Source organism: Rhipicephalus microplus, chromosome 2 (genome assembly GCF_043290135.1).
Source record: "Rhipicephalus microplus isolate Deutch F79 chromosome 2, USDA_Rmic, whole genome shotgun sequence".
NCBI lineage: Eukaryota > Metazoa > Arthropoda > Arachnida > Ixodida > Ixodidae > Rhipicephalus > Rhipicephalus microplus.
Genome location: NC_134701.1, coordinates 230794762 through 230815130, shown reverse-complemented (window position 1 = coordinate 230815130; position 20369 = coordinate 230794762). Strand labels below are relative to the sequence as shown.

General features: G+C 44.7%; 1 protein-coding gene across 1 annotated transcript in view; it reads right to left on the bottom strand.

The window, feature by feature from the left end:
* Positions 1-17588, bottom strand: part of LOC119169526 (cell adhesion molecule Dscam1) — a 111644-nt gene extending 94056 nt beyond the window's left edge. Inside the window, exon 1 of the mRNA XM_075877172.1 lies at positions 16769-17588. Coding sequence (XP_075733287.1) covers positions 16769-16820 — 52 coding nt within the window. The 5' untranslated portion in view covers positions 16821-17588. The remainder of the gene's footprint in view (positions 1-16768) is intronic.
* Positions 17589-20369: the final 2781 nt, after the last annotated feature.

The following is a 20369-nucleotide window of genomic DNA, read 5'->3' as shown; positions in this document are numbered from 1 at the left end:
TGTCTTAGACAATGACCTTTTCTTTAAAATATGCGTACTTCCACTAAATAGATTAGAAAAAAAGAAGTGACAAACCAGTTAGCTTAGTTTTTATGTCGGCTCTGTTGATGATGTTAAGTGATGATCGGTGTTTTTCGATGAGTTGGCTTCTACATACATATTTTTTTTTTTTTTGAAGGTAAGGTGGAGCAAGGGTGTTTTGAATTCCGAGCGGAAAGAGACTAAGTCGGGAGACCCTTACTTGTGGAGAGCGACCGCATGGACAGCTTTCATTCAATGTCTTCGAATGGAGAGAAGCAGCCTGAACAGTTCCATCTGCTTGGTATACACAACTTTATATAGATAATAAAGCAGCCATCTCCGTGTTTTCAAGGTGCATTTTCAATGCGAAAGCACTAAAGATACCCCTTTTTTACATTTGCATCCAGGAACCGAGATAGAGAGAAATGCAGGGAACCGGACCTCACACATGGCGCCGCAAGCTAGGTAGAGAAAGGATGAAGTGCCATCTGTTTGCTGAGCCGAGTTCACATGGCACAAGGAAATGTTATACGGTAATATATTGTCGTGTGTTTGTGAAAAAGAAAGACAATGGCAGTTGTGCATGTGCCATGAAGTACATTGAAATGGATGACAAAGAAGAACTCTCTTGCGCGTTCTATTAAAAGGACCGACCTGCTTCTGGTGCCTCAATCTCTGGGGCAAGACCTCTGCTTTGACGTCGTGACAATATGCTGTCAAGAGTTCGACGAAAGTTTGTCTCGTCTGGTATCATGAGGAGGGTGTATATAGATGCGGCCACATTCAAGGAACCCGTATAGGTCCTGTAGCGTCTCTGAGCTTTTTTCAATTTTTACTTGGTAAGTGACCGCATCTACATCGTCAGTACTATATGCTGACTAAACAAAGCAGTACGCCGAGCCGTTAGCTCGATTACTACTATTCCACTCATTTCAGTGGTATGTATGTATGTATGTATGTATGTATGTATGTATGTATGTATGTATGTATGTATGTATGTATGTATGTATGTATGTATGTATGTATGTATGTATGTATGTATGTATGTATGTATGCATGCATGCACGTATGTATGTATGTATGTATGTATGTATGTATGTATGTATGTATGTATGTATGTATGTATGTATGTATGTATGTATGTATGTATGTATGCATGTATGTATGTATGTATAGAGAAAGACTTCGCCTCTGCCTGTTGTCTATGTGGGAAATGTGGATGTACTAAATAAATGAGGAAAGAAGCGAAACAAACTTTCTGATGGTGCCATAGAATAGCAAAATTTACCAATGCATACTTCCACAATTATTCAAAAACGACATATATTCGCAGTCGCTGAATAATTGTGACAAACTTTGGCACTCGACTTCAGCATTGCAACTCACAGCACGTATTACCACGCTGCCTGCGATGATTTGAAAACGCAGAATGATCCCAACCGACGAATGGTCAGCGCTCGACAGCACGCAGCACACGTTCGCAGCGATTTCTGCTTATCATTTTTTTTAAATATCTCACATTATTTCCGGCTGTCTGTCCTCGTAGCAAAATCTCCTCAGCCCTTGTGCCTGAGATTTTCCGCTGCAAACCAGTATTTCCACCATCCTGTCAATTAACAATCTCACAGGCGTCAACCGTGAAAGACATCTAGGTATATACACTCTCTGTATCGTAATACTCTGGAGTCTGGTATATGTTATATCATCAATCGCATATGCAACGCGGCAGAACGGAACTTATAGCGGATTTTCTCGCGCATCGTTATGACGGACGTGCAGCTCACGACTGGCCCAGCGATAACGGCTCGTTTGTTTACGAGTTCGTTTATGGGTTTTTTGGTTTGTTTGATTTGTTTCCGCGATCTCCTCCTGCCAGCCTCGATCGGCAATCCAGGCGCACACTCAATAACGTCTTCGACGCCTAAGCTGTCCTCAGTGAAATCCGGATGCAGAGTACACACGTTTGCAGATGCCTCGCTGCACAAGCGAATAAGAACGGTGCTCAGCGTCGGGCATACCAAGAAGTTTCAGAACAGAATTCAATTCTGCTTTGTATTCCGTAAGGATGAAAGCAAATATGGAAGCGGCACCCGTGCGGAAAAGGCAAAGTAAAAAAAATAAAGCCGCGTAATCCTCTCCACCCGTTTTCATCACTCGAGAGACGGGGCGAGCGGGCACATTGCTTCGTCAGATGGCGCTTCGCGGACGTGACCATGCATGCATTTTTCGGTTTGCGGTGAAGTAGCTTGGCAGGAAGAAAGAAAGATTTCGAGAGAACTCCTGGCAAACTTGCACGGCCAGATGTTGCACAGGTAATTCGCACAATCTATTCCACAAGTGAAGATAAAACACAAATTAAGAAGTTTTACCGTAACAACAGTTTTTTTTTTTTTGAGGATTGCTTTCGGACAACCTCCCATGTACGTGAATAAGGACAAGCCTGTAGTATTCGCGTTTGTTATTGTTCTTTCTTCCGTTACGCAAGTGTCAAAGCGGTTTTTAAGAGCACCGTTGAAGAGAATATAAGCGTACATTTGGGGCTCTGCGTATAAGAATTATCATATTATGCTTCCTTTAACCGGGGCTCCACTTCGAACTCAAGCTGCCGCGTAACGGGCAGAGGTGATATCGAAGCCTCTTACGTCATAGACGCAAGATCAGCCTCTGTGAATGTTTCCACCTCGCGCAACCGACATTCCATCGCGCACATTTCACCTCCTCCAGTGTCTACTTTTGTTTTATTAATAAAGTCAAGAGTACTCTCCACTTATAAACATGGTGACTTTTTTGTTAATCTTCTTGACGTTGCCTTATCTTCGACGACGACAATGACTTCGCGTCACATTCACCGATTCAAGATTTCTCACGGTCTCACACGCATTCTAATGAGGCGACTCCAAGATGAAAGCGGTCTCCATTTTTTTCTTCTCTGCTAATAGTAATCAACCCATCCCCCCCCCCCCCCCCCACTCAAACTGAGAGCCTTCTAGTACACCTTATGTGGTTTCGCAGCGCATACGGGAAGGAAGATGTCATGTTATGACGCCATCATTTGACACCATGTCACATGACATCATAGTGACGTCATGATGACATGACAAACTCAGGTTATCTGTGACGTAATGGGGACATCATACAGTGAAGTAATCCTTAGTTGATTATTTTTTTTTGAATTTTTCGCATAGATTCCGCCGCCACCACTGGTCAATTTTGTTGACCTAGTTGAGGTCACTAAGGATTTATTTATTTATTTATTTATTTATTTATTTATTTATTTATTTATTTATTTATTTATTTATACCGCAGGTCACTATGCTGGCCTACGCAGCCCTAACAACAGTTGTATTGTTAACAGCGGCTCAAGAATTGCTCTATGAAGATCTCTGACAGATTTTAGTGATCATAACATTGACTGGAGACGACAGGAGCTAGCAGCTCACAACGGGTAACTGAGGTCCATTGTGTAGCATAGAAAAAAAAAAACACATTGTAGCGTGGCTTCCTTTCGCTTCACCGCACACACCGACGCTGGCGAATCCGTGTCGAGCGTGACAGTGCGCAAGCAAGTCAGTAGCTTGACAAGGAGACGAGAAGTGAAAGCCAGCGTGGCCATCGACCGACAGAGTGACTGAAGTAGTCGCGTATAAGTCAAAGCGCATAGAAGCGCCTATTGAGTCAGGTGGCGGTGGCGGGGTTGCGGATTGGCACCGTCGACGTGTGCTTAGCGTTCCACGCCTGTCAGAACTCATGACAGGCACCCCGCGCTGCTTACCGCTGTCGAATTCTTCCGCATCGCCTAGACACAGGGGCGAAGCAGGAAAGAAAGAACAATGAAATGAACAGCGGTTTATTGTCTCTTCTCGTAAACTATGTACACCACCCGAGAGCAACGAAATACAAATTTCTCATCGGTTGGTTCTACTTTCTTTTTTATATTCAGTTATGCTTTTTACGTGTACCTTGTCTTCACTTTAGACCCATCAAGGCACCGAGCAAAAGAAGAGTAACGATGCTCCGAGCAAACTTGAAATGCCTTATTTGTGTTACGTAACGTACTAAATAGTGTTGTTGTTGTTGTTGTTGTTGTTGTTGTTGTTGTTGTTGTTGTTGTTTCTACTCTGATTAGAATGCTTTAGGTATTCTACGCTTATAACATATACTTATTCTTTTAAATAAAATTGATATATAATAACTTCTTAGACCATTTCTCATTTGGTTGCTCATTTCCATTTCCGCTGTCTGTTCTTTGTTTCACTGCTTTCTTAAAAATAAGTGCCATCGCTCGCTATATTAACTTCATTTTTTTTAGTTGCAGTGAGGAGTCGAACCACCAACCTCCTTTTCTTTTTTTAGTACCAGAGAAGCACGAATGGCTGCGCGGCTTGCGCCACGATATACGGGACAAAAAAAAAAAGAAAGCAAAAGAAAACAGGCACTGCCTGAACGCGGATGTGATACTCTGTATAAAACTGTGGGTGCTCGTCAGCACTTCTCTCTTAACCGTCGAGCGAGGGCTTCTAACGACCGAGGAAAGACAAATGAGCCAGCGAAGTCTGTGAGGATCATTAGCAGGGGATTAATTAACGGAGGCACAATACGGGGAAGCCGAGTCCCACCTGACCAATTAGCCAGCCATGTGCCCGTCCGCTCAAGCCTGGCCGCGATTTCTTTTCTGGTTAACCTGGCTACCGTTCTACTCAACCGTTGCTCTCCGACTCGATGCCGCGATTATTCTTTCAAAAGGAAAGAAAAAAAACGGCGCCAGAGTACCTCTGTGGCATCTTCCATTGCACCAGACGGACATATATACAAAGAAAATTTATGGCCACCTTTTTATTGAATATTGTCAAGCAACAAGTATCGGGAAAAGGTTCTTTTGGGACCTACACATCGTAATCAGCGCAATATTTTCAAAATCCTGAACAAGTTTTTGCGTGAGACAGAACTCGGAAAAAGACTGGAAATAACTTTTGGGCATTCAAGGTACTGATCCATCATCGCCTTCATTCTCATCAACTTCTCTTTGCTTTCTTTATCAACCCTCCTCTTACCTAGCGCTGAGTATCAGGCCAGAAATTTGATTCAGGCCAATCTCACAGCTTTTCTCTCATAATACCCCCCTCTCTCTCTCCATTGCATGAGGCCTCTGCGGAGAATAATCAATGTCTTTGATTCAACTCTCTAAGGTGGCGTCACTCATAGTGTCGATATATTCAAAGTGAGTAGATAAGTAACGCCATCGTCCTGTTTATTTGTGTGTGTGCGTGTCTTCCGTGTTTTGAGCGATACGAACACCTTTTTGAGGTCTAGATTTGGTCTCGAATGGTTACCTGATGGTGCAGTGCTCGTGATCCTGCCGGCTGACTCTCCGGTGCTTTGACTGCGTGCCACGGCTTTCGCTGCACATGACGTCATCGTGCCAGGAATTTAGGCGGCTGATTTTCGACCACATCGCCGCCAACAGGACTCCCACCCGTCAGTTCCACGGCTACTTTTTTTTTTCGTGCCTAGGCTACGCTTTTAGGCGGCCAGGTGCTTCGCGCGTTCTCGCTTTTCTAATGCGCCACTTCAGCCCATCATGAATATTCGATTCCCCGGTCTACTCGGCGCCTTTTCCGGACGGTTGCCTGTTGCGGTGGTTCGGTCACGCGCTGAGGGAGGCAAAATGAATGCTTTCTAACGTCCTTTTTTTTTAAAGACGATCGTCTTTCTTGGGGACCTTCGGCGCAAAAATTTCGGTCTGTCTGTCCGTACATTTGTCTGTTGGCCCGCTTTTAACGGTATTACAAACGACACCAAGCGATATTCCAAACGGTGGACCCCATCCGCAGTGCCCACCAATATTGCTCAAGTTTTAGCGTTCGTACATGTGCGATTGTCAATTAAAAAGCGATTACTGCGCATATCGGAGGCACCATAACAACACGTCAATATTCTGTATACGTGCCTTTATACTGAAAAGGCATACATAAGTAATTATAAGGACCGTAGCGTTTATCACGCTGCGCTGATAATGCAACGCTTGCATGAAAAGGCGTTTCCAATGCTGCTAAAACGACACGGTGGCGGCACCCACCCGTCGATTTGCGTTGTACACCTTATCACCTCCAAGACGGGCGCGCACGCCGCGCGCTTCGTTTTCCAAGATAACTGCCACATAGCGCACATGTTTCACGTGCGACATGACTCGATGCGCTCGTTCGCCTCCGCTGCACTCTCAAGGCACTCTGACGCAGCGCCTCCAGAATACCATTCACTGATTTTCTTGCGCAGAACGTCACATTAACGTTTTGTTCACTCTCCAGAGGCAAGACTATCGTATTTCGACGACATTTGCAGTGTAACATGCAGATACAATACCCATTTTTCCTTTTATTTAATCTTTTCCTTCTTATATATTTTGCTCCCATTACCCCATCCTTGTGCCGACCTGTTGAGGTGTCCTCTTAAGGAGAGACAGTCACGGGCAGCATTTTTCTCTCCTTTTCCTTACCATAATCACTTAGAGAGGGACAGCGGGGCAAGTGAAGGCCGTGGTACAGGAAAGTGAAGTGCTCAGAGTAGAGTTAGATCCTAGGAACTGCAGTGCACACGCACGCTGAGTGATTGCCCAAGAACCTGATAGTGTTTAAAACACAATTCCTAAATAATAGTAAACGCTCTTCTATACTGTACATTACGTACAGTGCTCTATGCTATCCATATACAGTACGCAGCTCACCACATACAGCGTATCTCATAATCATATCGTCGTTTCGGTTCATGCATGAAACTCGACAGGATTTTTTTTTAAGTGCTATCTCACTTTGAAATTTTGTTTCAGCATACAAAAATGCCCCAACAGGCCACGAAACACGCTTCCAACAGTTAGATTAAATTTCTAAGGTGCTAAATTCTACCTATAAAAAATGATGCACTGTTTGTGTGGTCAATGCATGTATTATCCATATCAGGGCCACAGACGAACACTCCACATTTTCGTGGAGTCCACAGCGAGAAAGATATCGGACGTGCATCGGGCCCGCAAACGCCCCGACGCTGTATAAAAGAAAAAGAGCGAGGAAAAAGAAGTTCACTATACCTACACGCCTGTGCCAGATGCGTTGAGTGCAGAGAACGGGTTGCATAAAGTATGCATGCGCCGAGCTTCAGGTAAAATTCCGTGGAGCACACCTTGGTATAATGTAAGCGCATGCTGCGCTGACTCCACACGACCGTACTCAAACTCGCGACGCCTAAAGTACCGTGCACACTGTTTAGATTAGATCAGCGCAGTGCATCGCAAGCCAAAACCGACGACGGACCATCAGTGTTCTGTGTTCGCGCAGTTGCCATAACTAAATAAAATCATAGTGGTCCAGACACCGCGAATGGCGTTGTATGCATACAAATGCGCATCCCGATGAGTTAATAGTACCACAGTGATTTAAGAAAAAAGTAGTTTTACAAATCTGTAAGATTGAAAGAAAAGCTTTAATTGTTCGCAAAAATAGAGTCTTTCGTCATTAGTCTTTGCTGAGGGCGTGCTAGTTTCGTTGTTTGCTTAATCAATATTGTCACAGGTCGTTTGTGGCAATATGCTTTCGAAAACCACCAAGTGTAACGTCTAAATAGTGAGTTCCACCTCGGGGCACGCCTTTACGGTGCCAGAATGGTTCGCGAAGACCGACCCATTATTTCTGTCCTGAACCTAAAGCTTCCCGTCGTTGTCTTACACTTTACTCTCACAGTGCGCACACGCAAGTTCCTGCGAGCTTTCATAATAGACTTGGGGACCATTGGCACCTGATATCCATCTCATGAAATAATAAAGCTACTCGTTGATAATTCACATCCGGCTTAAGCTATACTCCACATCTCTTGCACGTATCTGACTGACACACGAAAATTAAAAAAAAAGCACTGGCTCGTTCACGAGGTGTCTAACATTTTCGAGGCGCGTAGGACAAGAAGGGCTAACTTACGAATTTGCAGCAACTGATCCTTTCACTGCTGCACGACTAACTATCATATTTGATTAAGTGTCTGATACGTCATTTGAAAGAATAGTAACCCAGGCTAGTAAGTCAACATATTTGCACAGCGCAAGACTACGAGTAGTTACGACGTAACTACTCGTAGTCTATTTTTCCAGCGGCGGCTGCATTTCCGATGGAGGCGGAAATGTTGTAGGCCCGTGTGCTCAGATTTGGGTGCACGTTAAAGAACCCCAGGTGGTCTAAATTTCCGGAGCCCTCCACTACGGCGTCTCTCATAATCATATAGTGGTTTTGGGACGTTAAACCCCACATATCAATCAATCAATCTATTTTTCCAGCGTTTTCGCTAATAAAATTTCAGTTGAAGTCAGCGCCCTTTCTGTCCTTGTCTCTTCTTCTGTAGTTACGTCGTAACTACTCGTAGTCTTGCGCTGTGCAAGTATGTTGATTCGCAATCATTAATTAGCCCAAGCATCTGTCTTATCAGGCTAGTTAGTATAGTATACACGAGCACCAGCTCGCACTACCGTGACGAGATTATTTCCAAACATTCAAGCTGTGCAAAAAGCTTGCGTAAGTGTTCCGCGGCTATGGCAAGTGCAACAGACCGCGGAAGGCAGCGGTGCGCCACGTATGCCACCCGCGTCCGCTATAGAAGTGGCCAGGCCGAGGCACTGCGCTGCAAAGCTCCCGTAGCCCGTAGCCACGTCAGCTTCTCGATTGAGAATGCACTAGAACGGGATTCTCACGCAGCGCCAGGCGGAAATAGAGCTTTTAGTAGCTGCAGTCTCTGTTCCACACCTTTCTTGTTTACTTTATTCATATATTGCGGGTTCCGGGTGCTTGCGCTGTATATATCATGCTGTACGCAGCAACGAACACAAAGCATCAAGGAAACGAAATGAGGCAACTTCAGGAAAAGATCAAAGCGTATGTATTCATTGCAAGTTCAGCACCACCTTTCGTGAATACACATGTGACATTTTCCATTTCACCGCAGTGATTTTTGTGTTCTTTTTACCTATTTAAGCAGGCAGGAAACCATGATGTTCATAATAGAGTGAAAGCTATTGTTGGAAGCGGAACTGTGCCGGCAAGTGGTAGTTTTATATTCCCATGGTGTGCGTAGAGCAGGCCGTCGAAAAGACGTTTGTTGAGTACAAAGTTTTTTACCGAACAGAATTAAAGTTTCCTCTGTGTTACCAATTTCCGCAGATTCCGAGCAAAAACCTTATACCGGAGGTTCTTGCGCTCGATGACTTCAAACTAAATGCTGGGATGGTTCCTACATTGTTTGTTTTACTCTTTTATGCACACACCAGCGAAAATGTTTCTCACGTTGCAACAATATCTACGTGCGGCCGTACAGAAGAATGACCGAAGCGACGCTTGCATATTTCCAGTCATTTACTATTGAAAATGTTCATTTGTGTATAGGTCACAACAACGCAGCCCAAATCAAGCCATTCCCAAACGGGAGAACGTCGACGTTTGAACGTGTTCATTATCTTAACCATAATTTCCTACAGTTATGCAGAGGAGGAATGGAACGATTCCGGCAAGTGCCCACATTTTGCCGCATGCAGTATAGCACTTTTGCTGCAGGAGTGGAAGTTTCACGCCCACTCAGCCTCGACCGTGAGAGCGAGCGCTAATTTCGGCGCTGAGCGCCTTGCACACCGTCACCTGGCATACACCGCGAGCCGTTAATGAACTTTCTTCGGGCCACGCACAAAATGGCCACGAAGTGCTCTCCCCTGCAGCGCCACTCCATCACTCAAAGCAGTTATACTCAGGTTCGTGAAACGCCTACAGCGCGTATGCGTACAGCGAATGTCTAGCCCACCGCGCCACTGCTACACGCTGTAGACACTGTATGATATAGAGAGAGCTCACATCGAAGTGGATGGAAAAAGTACCCGTAGCGAAGCAAAGCAGGCGTCTTAGAAGTTGAGCAAAGACGCTGCGGATCTTCCCCGAGGACTCCTCTCTATAGCAGAGGCGGTGCAGAGCAGGACGGTGCAATACGATGCTCAGATTCCCGCACTGACCACCGTCATCCACTTCACCCAACTTTCTCGTCCAGAAAGCTTAGCGGTTCTACGGCGCCACCCTGTTGAAAAGCGCACACCTGCTTGCTTGAACGTGGTAGGTTTTCCTATATTTATTTATCGCAAACGAATGATCATAATGGTGTACCGAGACGTCATCTAATGCCAGACTGTCCGGCGTTATGAAGGCTTCATCAGTGAAGATTACTCGTTTAACCTGCTTTTCGCGTAGGTAGAGATAAAGAGAAGATGAAAGGAGGGAGGCTAACCAGTGTTTAGTATCTGGTATGCTACCCCCTGAGGTTCGGTAGTAGAGGGTCGTAAGAGAGAGAAATAAAAAGTAAAAAACAATACGTGGGGGGAAAACCAATCTATGCCACACACCTATACATACATAAGAGCATTCCTCTCAGCAGGAAGCTTAATACCGCCTGCAAGACCTCCTTCTGGAACGTTAGGTCTGTACGATGGTGTAGTAGTCTTTTCTGCTAGAGGCTGCTCGCTTAACTTGTTGAAAGCCTAACAAAGAGAATGCCTGTGTGTGTGGTGTATAACGGACATTCACACAGAACATGTCGGATTGCTTTGTCACCGCAGTAAGACCAAAGGGTAAGAGTAACACCCGAGGAAGAGTATCGCTCAAGAACATCGTCAGTATACGTGCGATGCACCTGTTTACCTTAGCTTCCACGAATACAGGCGATTCACTGCGAACTTATTTTGAGCGGGTATAGCTTTGCCAAATATTCAAATGGTGTAAATAGATGCAAACAGCCAAAGTCACAACAAGTACATTACGCTTAGAAAAAAGAATTATGTACCACTCTTTTCAGGGTCTTGATTCAGTAAGTATTAGACTCTCTTTAAAGAGGCACGTTAACATTGTTTTGGGTACCACGACAATTGAAATGAACTCAAAAGAGACTTCACGTTTTTCTTCAAAAAGAGTCATATACATGACAAGTGGCCATTCACCACTGACGAAACAGTCGAATAATGTTTTTTTTTCTTTAGTACGAAGGTGCTACCGAATATTTTATATTTTATTGTTGTACGACACCGCGTAAACACAGCCCAATTTTCGTGTCAGCTAAAGGAAGACATTCCGCTCAACTCTTATAAACTGTCGATGGGTAATAGTTATCAAATTTAGAGGAATGATGATGAATATTGATATGCCGATGGGGGCCCATTTGCTTGCTTTTTTTTAAGGAAAAGACCTGTTTTAGCATACACTGAAGAACGATCAGGAACCTATGTTTCAACGAGGGCACCCAAAGATCCATTAGAAACCGCAACCCAAACTGTGTCCTAGATGTTACGACTCATTTAACGATGGCGCGGTGCCGCAACTATAAACTCCTAACTTTACGCTTACGAGCACTTCAACGTTATCGAAACCAATACAATTGATTGTGGTGAAATGACTCCGTAAGATGAAACTGTTCTTTGATATATATGAATGAAGGGATCTCAATAAGCTTCGACAAGTGGTGCTGCAAGTTTCGCCAGCTTCACATATCCACCGGAATCTATGTCAAAGCCATCAGACAAGTCATTAGGCGTCGTTTACTCGCTCGCGCTCATCTTGCCCCGCGGATATTATTACTGCGCAAGCGATACCATTCGCCAAAAAGTCGCCGCGCCAAACTTTCAGACAGCCAGCAATCAATGGACTCCACTTTTTGTTCCGCCAATGTGCCGCGAGCTTATTAATTCTTGCGTAATAAAGATTTCTTTTTCATTTTTCGTAGAAAGCTATTCTGTTGAAGAGACGTGTGGGGAGCGTGCGGGCAGTTCAGTTATAGTACAAGCACAAATCGTGATATTTATTTGTAAAGCTTCGGCCTTGATGGATCGTCGTTTTGGTTCGTCGCAACGCTCTCTGTCTGGCATTCATACGGACTCGGTGATGGAGCGAATCTCGCCCAGAAAGGACGCTCAGCGAGAATGCAAATGCAATGTTCATTACGACGATGAGTCGCAAGCTTTAGCGCGCTTGCACACAAACTTGCAACGAAGGGCTCTCATGTATATGCGGTTTGTGTTATCTCGCCCGTGCAAAGAGCGATAGTGTCATTCTTTATCATGCGGTAAGGAAGAAAAAAAAAGACCCTCGGCCCGCACCATAAACATAAAGTAAGATGAGCTATGTTTATAGCTTCTCTCGAATACTTGATCGGGCAGGGCTTTCTGAGAAAGAACCAATGCGCGCCTGTATCCCGAAACACAAGATACGCTCGATGATGCAGCATGGCAAATAATTGCCTCGTCTAAACAGAACTTCCTTTCTTCTTTCTTTCGAAAAATATTACGCAAAGAATGGCCATTCTAAATATATAGTAATGAGAAATATAACTTCCTCTCGACATAATCTGGCTTCGTATTCAGAAGAATGTCTCACGCCAAAGATTTTTGTCAACGAATATTGCATGCAAATCACGAAGCGGGGCATATATCGCAAGCAAAGCCGGCTGACCAATGAAAAAAACGCGCTTGAAGAAGAAACGTTTTATTCGATCAGCTTCTCTTGAAATGCCTGTAGATCGCGTGGCTATGTAGAAAACACACACGCACGCATGCACGCACACATAGCAGACACTCTCAGCAATCCCTCGTTTTCACAAGTAAACTTGTGCTATTTCTTCAAAAAAAAAAAAAACGACGTACACTACAATTGTTATTATTACGGCAGTGTTGCAGGCAATGTCCATGCAGGGTACATAATTAGCAATTCCAGCCTGCCAACAACAAAATCCGCTTACGACGAAAAAGCTTTGCGAATTTAGCTTGTACTTAACTAATTACATGCAACTACTTACATAAATTGGCTGCGCAAAGCACACCTAATGTCATGATGTCCCCTTAAGCGAGCAAATTCTAGGATTATGCCGGTGTACTGAAAGAAACAGGCTGAACTCTTTCAATTTTCCGCATTTTTATATTGTGAAGATAGTATGGATTCGAGTAACGTTAATACGATTGATTACATTATGCTAATATTTACAGGATATTTTCGTGTGGCTGCAAATAGTGTCTGCACCAACTACGTTTTTGACTGAAGCGATTGTAATCATGATTACAAAAGCGCAACTAGAACTGAGACTATGTAAAAGAAAGGACGCAGGACGGAACGTAATCGTTATTTTGTAATCATGAACTTATAGCAACACGCCCAAACGATAGTTATGTTATTTTCGTCTGTTACGTTGTACTGTGCACCAGTTTCCGTGTCTATTAAAAGAACTTCATCGAGCGAAATCTGTCGATCTCAGCCCATTTCTTGTTCGCAAAGAGCCGGGAAGCTCTTCAACGCACCGGCTTTTCTTCCGAAAGTGCCACCAGCACCAGCTGTAATTAAGCTCGGAGTACATACGCGTGGATAACTTCAGAACTTCGGCGTACAGTCAGCAGCGCACCATTGCATCTTACAACGATATTTTCAACGCATTTCCGACATGTTTCAAAACATACATACATACATACATACATACATACATACATACATACATACATACATACATACATACATACATACATACATACATACATACATACATACATACATACATACATACATACATACATACATACATACATACATACATACATACATACATACATACATACATACATACATACATACATACATACATACATACATACATACATACATACATACATACATACATACATACATACATACATACATACATACATACATACATACATACATACATACATACATACATACATACATACATACATACATACATACATACATACATACATACATACATACATACTGCCCCGCCGCGGTGGTCTAGTGACTAAGGCACTCGGCTGCTGACCCGCAGGGCGTGGGTTCAAATCCCGGCTGCGGCGGCTGCATTTCCGATGGAGGCGGAAATGTTGTAGGCCCGTGTGCTCAGATTTGGGTGCACGTTAAAGAACCCCAGGTGGTCTAAATTTCCGGAGCCCTCCACTACGGCGTCTCTCATAATCATATAGTGGTTTTGGGACGTTAAAACCCCACATATCAATCAATCAAAACTCGGTGCAGCAAGTATGGTTTCGGGTCACCGTCAGAAGTATCGGGTGGTTTTGATGGCACACGGCCTTTTTTCTTTCCCACGTTCCCTGAAAAATGTAGTCACGCTGTCGCGTCTCTTGCGAAACGGAACGCGCATGAGTTCGTCAAGTCAATTGAATCTAATGTTGTGATTTTGTTTAGCTTTTATACACCCTTCGATCATAATTCTTAGATCACTGAATCCTTGAGCTCCACAAAGATCTAAATTTGTATATATTCTTACAAAAAAGCGTATATTTGATGATATTTACGATGTTTACACGCGACGACAATGGCTGGCACAGTGGCGGACTGGGAGCAATCTCTATCTGCTTCCTATAGTCTTTTCTTCCAGGCAGAGACCCTCTACCGCTTTATGCCCCAATCCCACTACTGCCTTGTGGCAATAACTTTGCAAGCTGCATCTCACAGGCAGCGTTCAATGTAGAGGGGCATAACTTGTATCCTATAGCGGACATTAAGAGTAAGAAATGGAGGCTTGGCTGGCCACGCGGGGCGTAAAGCGGAGAAACCGGTAGTCACTCAGGAAAGCGGTATGAATACGAACGATAATTTTAATTTCCTGAGGTTTTACGGAGAAAGTAATGAATACCAAGACGTGATAAATGCAGCCAAAGACGACCGAGAGTTATGTGGGGCGACGAAATTAAAAAGTTCGCTGGCATAAAATTCAATCTGTTCGCATGGTGCAGCGTAAATTGAAAATCAGTGAGAGGGGTCACGTTGTGATGGATCGGTAGCGCACAGCTAACACAGACTATGTATAGTCATGCAAAGAGACTGCAACAAGACTACAACAAGACAACATGCAACAAGACTTAGACATGCGTGTGGGAGAGGCATTTCACCCCGCAGCGAACACTGGACAAGTACAAACGGCTGTATAAGAACGCATGCACACCAGCATAAGGCGTTACATGCGTTCCCATCCCGAAAATTGCGTTAAAGAATGGGCGATGTCGGTTCCACGGAGTCTGGGCACGAATTCGCAAGTTTGTTCAAACGCCGAAAACGGCTCCTCGAAGATTCGTCCCGCCGAATGGCTACTCATCAAAGTTGAAATGTGTGCTTTATATACTAACTGTCTGCTTATATACGCACGAAGAACTTCGAGAGCATCGGTTTGGTTGTAACTCCAATCTAATTACTCCTAGACACGAATACTCGCTTAGAAGCTGTTGGCGTATGTGCGATAGAATCAGAACAGCTGAGCAGGAAGCTTCAAACCTTCCTGCTCAACCTCTTGATACAAGACGACGCTTATCAAAACAAGATTTCAAGTGCGAGCTTCTCGGTATTTTATTGTAGACTTGCGTAAACCACTGGCAAAGACAGCAAGCATGACATAGACGAACGCTGACTTCCTAGATAACAGAAAAACTATTTTCGAGGCAGAAACAATGGCTGAAGGCAGCCTTTAGCAAGCCGTCAGTTGCATTAGCAGATAAAGAGCTGGCACTCTTGAAATCGCCCATGCAGTCTCATCGGTCTTGGGGTGATGGCTGCGTCTCGTCTATATTTTTTATTATCATGGCGCACACTCATCTTGGCAACGTTTTTCGGCTTGAATAGTTCATTGTCCTGTTTCTTCGAAATAAAATAGTAATTGGAAGTCAGCGCTTTGCTTTGACATCACCATCTACATTCATTAATCTTTCTTTTCCCCTTTCCCTTCCCCCGCAGTGTAGAGTAGCAGGCTAGAGCAAGCTATCGCTCAGGCCGACCTCTCTGCCTTTCTGTAAATAAACTTATCTCTCTCTCTCTCTCTCTTGCTTTGACATTCTTTCTGTCCTTTCGTCTCAGTGTGTGCGCAATTTGACAATAGGAAGCTTTGAAATGTGCTGCGTAAAGGTTTGCGCTAGAGCTAGTAGCCACTGCGCATGCGTCATACGCTATCCTGTTAATTACCCACGTTATACGACGAAAATATCATATCATACCCAAATTGCTTACTGAAAAGGCATAAGGGTGACGTAAGTCGTGGCACTCGAGAATGGGATGGATGCTCGATGGACTGCGCAGTGACGAAAATTGGCTGTATGCAACGTAGTGACACGTGCATTTGCGCAAACGAACGATTGAGTTATCGAGATGAGCTCTGCAATGATTGATATGTGGGGTTTAACGTCCCAAAACCACCATATGATTATGAAAGACGCTGTAGTGGAGGGCTCCAGAAATTTTGACCACCTGTGGTTCTTTAACGTGCACTTAAATCTGAGCTCATAGGCCTACAACATTTCCGCCTCCATCGGAAATGCAGCCGCCACAGCCGGGATTCGATCCCGTGACCTGCGGGTCAGCAGCCGAGTAGCTTAGCCACTATAGACTGAGCTACGTGCTCTGCAAGTAGGTTCAACTCAAGTGCCACGACACTTCACCAGTTAACACTGCATGTTAACCATCTCGTGCATGTTTACGCAAAACCACATCGTAGATAAGGAGAGCCAGTTCAGTTGTCTTCCCTGTTCACCACAACACTTCTTTTGTGTGTGCACACGACTTCCTGAAGCTTCATACAATGTTAAACGTAGTGCCCTTAGTATGGTAGGGGACTTAATTTTAGTGTTCTGATACATATATGAACAATGTGAACCACAGTCGCACCAAGCAACAAGACTCACCGAAATGCGGAAGCCAGTAGAGGCACCATATGAGTGCTGCGCGTCTTGTCATCTTGAACTCGCTCGCTTGATGAACCTCTCAGTTTATCCAGCTTTCTCTAGATGGTGCCACCCAACCCAGTCAGGAGCGTCGACCAGCGGTGAACAGTCTTCGATGGCGAATTTTCAACGTCATGGTCATTCACACACGCCGTACACTTTCCGAGCAGTGAAACGCTGTGTGAAAAGTTCTGGAAAATCTTTCTGCCCTACGACAACTTTCGTGCAGTGAAGGTTAATCCGTGATCCTCCGAAGTTGGGAAGTGGACAGATAGCTACAGTCCTAAATTCTTACGTTTGGATAACCAGAGTGAGTACCATTTCATTTACCTCTATCTCTGTTCCATGCGGATTACTCACGCTCAATTTTTGTGTTTAAAGCTTCCTTTTTATGCAATTGTGGCTTGAAGAAGTACCTTTTTCTTTGTCTCTGGTAGTGACGCTCACATATCCGTGTCGCGGTCTCAAAGAGATGCCTAAACCACCTATAATTAAAATACCTTTACGAAACTAGCACGCCCCTAACAGCCAAAAGATCAACTACGTCACTTTTAGGTCGTAAATGCACAGAACACCGCGCCTAGTCTGAGCAGTCTTCCTGCGTAGACAACGCGCCCCTGACGTCGAAATTTCCGGCGGCGAGCGTATCGGCACGACAGACGAAACGCAGCAGCTCGAGTCCATCTGACTACCACACGTCTTTCAGTAACTGACCCGGAAGGAACGGCGGTGAAAGCTACGATTCGGCAGCGCAAGGTTGGACACGCTCCACGCGGCGCGAAAGACGCGTCTGCGCGCAAACACGCGCGACCGGGCGCCTCGCGGCCTCCTCTCCACCGGCGGTTCCCTCCCTACTTCCCCAACCGTGTGGGAGAAATGGGGAGAAGCAAAGAACGCAGCAAACGGGCAAGCACCGGCACTTATCGCTGGCGGCAAACGACTTTTGAAAAAGCGGGTTCCCGTGTGCGAAGCGAAAGAAAGAAAAGATAGGCCGTCGTTATGAAAGCAGCACATTTTTTTTTCTGCCATGCACAATTTCTGCATCGATATGTGTATTTTTCAGACTTTATGTCGACGACTTTCGTGCCAGGTTCCTTTAGTGGCGCCATCTGGGGATAAAACGTCGCTTTAAGAATTCAACTACGGCCTCCAATGTTTGCGGCAGTGGCCCCGCATTTCGCAGGCTATACGAAACTACATTCCGCGGCAGCGACAGATTGCTCTGGAGCCCTTTACACTCCTGGTGCGATTCGCGATCACGCAACTTGTCGCACTCTATCAGCATGGAAATTTTCAAGAAGGCGCTACAGTATTGTGTCTGCTAGAATGCCGCGGTTAATAATGACAGTGTTGTAGATTTGGATAAGCTTCCAGACAGAGAGCTTGCTTTCTGACGCTTATGTGACCTGTTTTATTGATTTCATTGCCACATTGTAAGAATGTAACAACATGGTAGAATTCTGCAAAGCCTAGAATATCACCATCCCAACGAGACAGAAGCTGAGGGGAAGTGGCTCTATGGAAGTGGTTTTACATCGTCGAACTAGTAATCTCACTTGAACAAACGTTTCGACAATCTTTCTCTTCGTCAAGGCACCAACCTTGCTGTCCTGGCTGAGACTGTAGTCCGGTTGTCAGGCAGAAAATATTTATAACACCGATTTATGTGCTTTTACGTGTCAATCCGACGATATGATCATGAGGCCGAATTCCGGATGAATGTCCACCACATAATATGCACAAGGGTGTCCTTGGCATTTCAGCCCCATCGAAATGTGGCGGCCAGGGTCAGGGTTCAACCAGCGCCCTCGAACTCGGTAGCGTGACAAATATCACGTGGTCATTTAGAACTCGGGAAAGGGTACCATGGTATAGGAGGCGCAGGGCAAATGGTTAGATGGAGCTACGAAAATTAGAAATTGGAAGAGACGAAATGAAATCGGCTCTCGTATACGAGAGCTGATTTCATTTTATCTCTTCCAATTTCTTATTGAAATTCTCACTCACCTTGCCCTATAGGGCAAAGACCCCGCCACGGTGGTCTAGTGGCTAAGGTACTCGGCTGCTGACCCGCAGGTCGCGGGATCAAATCCCGGCTGTGGCGGCTGCATTTCCGATGGAGGCGGAAATGGTGTATGCCCGTGTACTCAGATTTGGGTGCACGTTAAGGAACCCCAGGTGGTCGAAATTTCCGGAGCCTTCCACTACGGCGTCTCTCATAACCATATGGTGGTTTTGGGACGTTAAACCCCACAAATCAATCAATCAAACCTGCCACGGCGAGTCGGGCAGCAAAATTTGTCTTCACGAACGAAAACGCGGCTCCAGCGACGTTTCTTGTTCAACAATTTCTCGTAATAGTAGTGGGACACCCCTATGAATTCCTCAATGAACACTAATAATCAGCGTTCTTCCTCATATTCTACCTTTTTTCCCTGTCCTGTGGTTTTCTTTTCTAAAAGTTTCCACTTTACACTAATACCCGGATTTTGCGCAATACCCCATAGTGGGTAAGCGCCACCATTTGTTTTTAGGACCGAGCACGCAAGCAAGCACAGTTGCTGTGTGCGGTGAGAATGACATCACGCCATTTGTTTTTCTTCGGTCTTTCGTTTCGTTTTGATTTTCCCGTCCTATAATCGAAAACAAAACGAAGTAGACATGAACGAGACTGTCCACAGGATTATCTCTACTTCACGCCGTTTTAGCTATGGATACGTCACAACTGGCTCGTGTTCACGCTCTTCTCGTTCTACTATTAGGGGGAAAAAGAGTTTACACTTTCTCAGGCCGCCTCATCCCTGTAAAAGAGAGCAGACGCACAGCTACCACCACTCCCAGGTTTGAAATGGTGAACTGGTGAATCAGCCACAGGCAAAATGCATACCTGTCCGAACTGGTTAGGGTGGTTACGCTGCGCTTCGAAGTGAAATTCTGACCAACACGCATGAGATGAATTGCTAGAATTCTATCATTTGGAATTCGAAACAGAAATGATCATTTGTATTAATAATTAATGAGTGCTATAGCGTAAGTCTTCTATAGAGGGCTGTTCTGTGATAACACTAGTGCTGAGAACTTGTCAACGAATAATTGAATTATTTCGTCGACAAATAGACAGAACCCATACTGAGGCCTGATGAACCTTCTTACACTACTTGGGTAACTTTAATAATTTCGCAAGTGCAAGAAGGTTCATCATACATGAGTACGGCATCTGTCTGTTTGTCGGCGAATTAATTACCTTATTGGATGAACACGTGTGATCACAGCACGAATTGTTGTCATGCTTCAACATTTGTTTGTTTTCTCAATTTTTCGTATATGTTATTTCTTTTACGTTCAATAAAAGTTTAGTTGAAAGTCGGACCTTGTGCCAGTTGTTTATTTTGTGTGTGCACGTGTAGAATATCGCGCTGTTCCTATTTGTTAATGTGAAACCAACTAGCCTTCACTTCACACGTCCGCCGCGGGGGTGTAGTGTTTACGGTGCTCGACAGCCAACCCGAAGGTCGCGGGGTCGATTTCGGCCGCGGCGGTCGCATTTCGATGGAAATGGAAA